This window comes from Daktulosphaira vitifoliae, unplaced genomic scaffold (genome assembly GCF_025091365.1).
Source record: "Daktulosphaira vitifoliae isolate Bord-2020 unplaced genomic scaffold, ASM2509136v1 Scaffold_2, whole genome shotgun sequence".
In the NCBI taxonomy this organism is placed as follows: Eukaryota; Metazoa; Arthropoda; class Insecta; order Hemiptera; family Phylloxeridae; genus Daktulosphaira; species Daktulosphaira vitifoliae.
In genome coordinates this window covers 18714710-18720387 of record NW_026099573.1, presented here as the reverse complement: position 1 = coordinate 18720387, position 5678 = coordinate 18714710, and the positions used below count along the sequence as shown (strand labels likewise).

Sequence of the window (5678 nt, the reverse complement as noted above, 5' to 3'; positions counted from 1 at the left end):
CGGGGCAATGTTACCCACTCCCCTTCCTCTAAATACGTCCCTGGGTTTTGGGATGTTCCTTTTTAGTTCTATTAAATTTAAAAAAAACTTTTTTTATGAAAAATTTCATAAAGCAGGTATTTTGAAAAACTGTTAATTTCATTAGTGACAATATAAAATTAAAGGCAGCTATAAATAGTTATTGCTAAAATAATCAAAAAATGCTTTGGCAAATATACCACCTGGTGTTTTTTATGAGTAAAAACTATATTTGGAACTAGAAATTTATATAACATTTTATAAAAAACTTGCCGTAATAATCATCATCATTATTTTGGTAAAACTATTCAAATTTTTCTAAAAAAATGGCATCTTCAAAAATTGTTTCAAAGTGTTTGTTATTGTTTTGTGTGATCTTATGCATAGAATCATATCGAAATTCAAAAGAAACTACAGTGATAGTGGATAATCTTTTAAAATGTGTTGGATGGAAAAATTTAGGGTATGTAGGAAAAGTTACTTACAAAGCAAGAAACTATTATCTTTCGATTATTATTAAAAAGAAAATAACAACAAATAATTGTAATACAAAAATACGAATTGCAACTATTTTCCTTGGTTGCACATACGCATGTATTTTAAAAGACATCGTAAAATCTATTAATTATCTTCGAATAATTTGTTCGAAAATAATACATAATGAACTTTACAAATCACAAGGTCGAACATATATTATACAACTACTAGAAATTATATCCAATGTACCTTTATTTGCAAAAAAAATGCAAGGAGCCTTGTTTGCTATAGACGAACTGCATAATATTCAATGGAAATTGAATAATAGAAATACTTTTATATTAAAATCAGTATTTAATGTGTTAAAATATTTAGAAAACCGAGTAAACGATTATTTTACATTGTCCGAGAATTATGAAGACGATAAAATGCTACTATATAGAATAAAAATGAATATAAACTTAATTGACCAAGAAATAACCAAAGAAATCGGCCGTTTTAAAATTTCGGAACCCGAACAAAAAATAGCGCAAAAATTGAATGAAGAATTTAATAAATATAAGGAAGAAAGGATTGTAGAATTTTATCATTTTGGAACAAACTTTGTAATAAGAGAAATCAATTCTATGATGGAAAAATATTTTACTAAACTAGGTTTCGAAATTAATTCGGAAACAGGGATAACATTCATTCCAGATTCGTTAGATCATTTATTTCAAGGTATAAGTTTATCTTTTTATATAATATAATTATTAAAATAATTTATTTTTGTTATAAAAATACCTTCTTTTTAATAGATGAATGAAAAATTTGAGATGGAACGGAAGACCATACTGAAAAAATACTTGAAATTATCAACTTTGATTAAAATTATTTTTTCATTCATGTAAAATATAACATAGCTTTTATTTGAACCTAAATATCATTAGGCAACACTTAAAAAATTTATCAGAATTAAAATAATTACGGCACTTAGATAATTTTACATTTTTTCTATAACACGTCTTTAGAGAAAAAGATTGAGGAACTTCGTACTTATTAATGTTTTAAAAAAGTTTTAGATGTTGTCTACAAAAGCGCTGTTTTTATGGGTTATAATATACATATAACATCAAATACTCTTAAAAACAGTGGTTTTGTGGACATCAGATGTAACTTTATCAAATTAATAAGCCGCAATATCGATACAGTGTGTGGGGATGTACATAGAACTTACTTCTTATTTTTCATTTTTATTTTTTGTTATTATTAAATTAATTTGTCTATTGAATTTTTGTAACTTCTCCGTATTATTATTGTCACCTCAGTTTTTTTTTTAATTAATATTCAATAGTGAAATAATTTTAAAGCACTACAATATTGGTTGTTTTTGATTATTATCCACTTCAATTAAAAAGTATCTTTGAATAAGATTTTTTTGGTCGGTATGCTACATATGCGTAATTAAATAAATTGTACGAATATTATAAATTGTACCGTACGGTCCAACGGGAAACTACACCAAATAATGTGTGAATTGTGTTTTAGAGTAGAATTTCACTACTCATAAAAATCTTAGACCTAACCAGGACAATTTTAGCGTAGTCCGATTGGTAAAAATTATTGTTCGAAAATATTTAAACGTGTGCATAAAATAGTCATAGTATACGTCAGAATACATTTAAAATTTTGTAGTTTCGAAAATATTGTGATTTGTGTATAATTCACTGTCGTAACGTTAGTCAATTAGATATGACGGCAGTGAGCGTATAACAATAGTAAAAATATACATATCTATAGTATCTATAGAAAAGCTGATTTTATCTTTTAAGGCCGTTTACCGAATCGTATTTAAATGATACAGTGGACGCCGCTTATTGGACTCACGGTTAATTGACTCATTCGCTTATTAGACTCAAAACGCCTAGTCCCTATTTACACATATACTAACACACAGCAAAAAATTCGTATATTCGACTCACACACCGGTTAATAGGGTCATTTGAAAATTAGATAAATAAAAATAATGTGTACATACATTGAACAAACGTGCTATAAATACGTTATAAGTCGGTCCTAGTAAAATTGCTTTTATCGTGGAGATAAAATAAATTACCTTTTCACGATAAACGAAGCAGTCTTTAATGTCAATTAGTACGACAGGTAGTGTATGAATAGACGTCGTCGTGTACAGTGTGTTGTTTGTGTTTACGTTCTCTGTAAAAATTTTCATTTTTCGTGTTACAATGAACAAACGACGTGATTTGAGTGTAGAAGAAAAATTAGATGTTCTTAAAAAATATGACGAGCTTCCGCAAATGAGCCAGCGACAAGCAGCATGTAAGTTAAACGTGTCTCAAAGTTTACTAGGTAGGATGCTAAAAAGTCGACAGAAAATCGAAAATGCATCATTAGCAAATGTGAATTCAAACCGGAAAAGAAAAAGAGTCGGTAAAGAAGAAGAAGTTGAAGACGCTTTGAAACAATGGTTCACAAAAGTCAGAGAAAAAGATGCCCGAGTTACAGGACCACTGTTGCGTCAAAAAGCTGAGGAACTCGCGAAAAAAATGGACAAAAATAATTTTGTAGCAACAGAAGGTTGGTTTTACCGATGGAAGAAACGTGAAAACATTTCGTTTGTTAAGCCACATGGAGAACAGGGAGAAGCAGACCATGCAGCTGCACGATCGTGGATTCATTCAGAATGGCCATCTCTTATCGCCAAATATCCTCCGTCTAGTGTGTTCAATGCAGATGAAACTGGTCTTTATTTCAGGGCATTACCTGAACACACGTACGCGTTCAAAAATGAAAAAACTAGAGGAACTAAAATTAGTAAAGAACGTCTAACCATATTATGTTGTACGAGTATGGTTGGTGAAAAAAGAAAACTGCTTGTGATTGGTAAAAGTAAAAATCCCCGGTGTTTCAAGGGTGTTAAAAATCTACCGGTCGACTATACTGCAAACAATAATGCATGGATGACAAAAGAAATTTTCACCGAATGGTTGACCAAGTGGGACAATGAACTTCGACATGACGTCTTATTGCTAGTCGATAACTGCACGGCTCATATGGTTACAGTAAAATTCAAACATATTAACCTCACATTTTTACCCTCTAACACTACATCAGTTATACAACCATGTGATCAGGGGATTATACGCACTTTTAAAGCATATTACAGAACAGGCATGAGAAAGAATGTGATCAATGTGATTGATGCTAACCTGGAACAAGAATTATGTACCTTACGTGCTCATGAAATCGCTAAAAAAATAACTGTACTTGAAGGTTTGCATTTAGCCTATGAAGCGTGGAATATCGTCAGCAAAATCACAATACGCAATTGTTTCCGACAAGGTGGTTTCATTATCAGTCCAAAAGAAGTTGAAGCTGTTGTTGAAAGACCCGCTGACCTAACAACTGAACTTTATAATGAATGGATAAATATAGACGAAGAAGTCCAAACTACCGAACTCGTTACCGAGGAAGATATATGTGATGAAATACAGTCAAAACGGCCAAAAGAGAATGTGGCTGGTGATAGTGATGAAGATGAACCTGATGAAAAACCACCATCAACTAAACAAATGCTAGAAGCGCTTCAAATTCTACGCAGAGGGATTCAGCAAAGAGGCGATTTTGACGTATTCGAGCAACATAAATCCTACGAAAATATGATAATGAAGTTAGCCGAAGACGAAAAAGTCCAATCAACCCTAGATGAATTTTTATCAAAAAATTAGTTTCATTAGTGTTTTATTGACATTTATGACTACTGTCATTATTATTTATTTTGTTATTTAACTTTGTATAATATTACAAATATACATATTATATAGTCTTCGTAGGATTTTAATTTTCGTCTCGTCGTTACCTCTTATATAATATGAATATATATATATATAAATATTAGTGGACGCCGTTTATTAGATTCATTCGGTTAATGGACTCAAATGGTCAGGTCCCAAAGTGAGTCCAATAAGCGGCGTCCACTGTATATGGCCACTTATTTGGCTACAACACATAACTGATTCATCGATTTTTCAGGAGCATCTAAAAACTAATAGTTAAAATTTAAACAATTGTGAAACGTAGTATATTTCTGTACTCTTACTATGAAATATTATATATTATCGTATAAATTTAATTTATAACTTCATATTACATTCAGCACTTTTTCCTCTAATATCAATTTTACGACTATAATTCTGTCACTTTTCCCAGCTACTTAAATTACTGTACTTTTCATCTCCTCATCCATAATTACCCCTATAGTATTCTTTGTACTAGACTTACCTGAGTATATTATCTTATAACCTCGATTTCTCTCCTTTCCATTTAGTTTTCTGCACACAACAAATGTTAACTTTTCTCCTCTTCAATACTTCTACTAATTCTCTACTTCTACCAGTTAATGTTCCAACATTCCAAGTACCTATATTACTTTGTATCTATCTTTCTCCCTTATACACGAGTCCAGCCTAGAATTAAGTGGTGATGTCCCTACGCCATTGACACTTCAAGCGTTGGGTAGACCTGTACACATGACAGGTAAAACAGCTTCCTCACAAGTCGTTCGGCTGGTATTAAACACTTTATTCCTTAGGCCTTTTCCGTTTTTAACTATTTTATTTCCTCTCACCTGTTGTCCCCACGTACATCTGAAATGGGACAATTTGCCTAAGTTTTGTTCAGGACTAATCATACTTTTTGACAAAAATTTTACGCAGGTTGTCGACCTGACTCAATCTCATTCAAGGCCTTTTACGACTGGTAGAGGGGCCGTGGACGTATTCTTTTCTCCTATTCATAGGGAAAAGGTATACGTAATATTTTTAAATTAGATTTTTAATTAACTAGACTCATTACATATAAGAATAACCTTTCAATTATATTTTTGAACATATAATTTAAAGATACTAAAATATCAGCTATGTATTATTGATAAATCAGTAACAACAACAATTCTCGATACAACACATTCTATATTTAAGTCTTCTATCTATAAGCTTAGAATTATTTATTTTTATTGAGAATGTCATAATATTCTTAGAATAAAGTATTATTTTTGTCATCAATTATTTTCATTAAAATTAAATTGTTATTATTCTGTTATGGTAAAAGATGGTGAGGAATGAAGTAACACCGGTTGTAGTTCTACTTGGCGTCGAGCCGTTTAATAAAAGAATAAAAAAAAA

At 30.8% G+C, this 5678-nt stretch overlaps 2 protein-coding genes across 2 annotated transcripts; both read left to right on the top strand.

The window, feature by feature from the left end:
- Positions 1 to 299: 299 nt before the first annotated feature.
- On the top strand, positions 300 to 1844 carry LOC126899425 (uncharacterized). Its single transcript, XM_050674378.1, has 2 exons — positions 300 to 1215; positions 1293 to 1844. The coding sequence occupies exons 1-2, from the start codon at positions 345 to 347 to the stop codon at positions 1298 to 1300; spliced, it is 879 nt and encodes a 292-aa protein (XP_050530335.1). The 5' UTR covers positions 300 to 344; the 3' UTR covers positions 1301 to 1844.
- Positions 1845 to 2081: 237 nt separating this feature from the next.
- Positions 2082 to 5649, top strand: LOC126899407 (tigger transposable element-derived protein 6-like). Its single transcript, XM_050674344.1, has one exon. The coding sequence runs from the start codon at positions 2721 to 2723 to the stop codon at positions 4221 to 4223; it is 1503 nt and encodes a 500-aa protein (XP_050530301.1). The 5' UTR covers positions 2082 to 2720; the 3' UTR covers positions 4224 to 5649.
- The last annotated feature ends 29 nt before the right edge of the window (positions 5650 to 5678 follow it).

Bases quoted from the DNA above. Each gene is read 5' to 3' on its own strand.
- LOC126899425 (XM_050674378.1), top strand. From the start codon at position 345: ATGGCATCTTCAAAAATTGTTTCAAAGTGTTTGTTATTGTTTTGTGTG.
- LOC126899407 (XM_050674344.1), top strand. From the start codon at position 2,721: ATGAACAAACGACGTGATTTGAGTGTAGAAGAAAAATTAGATGTTCTT.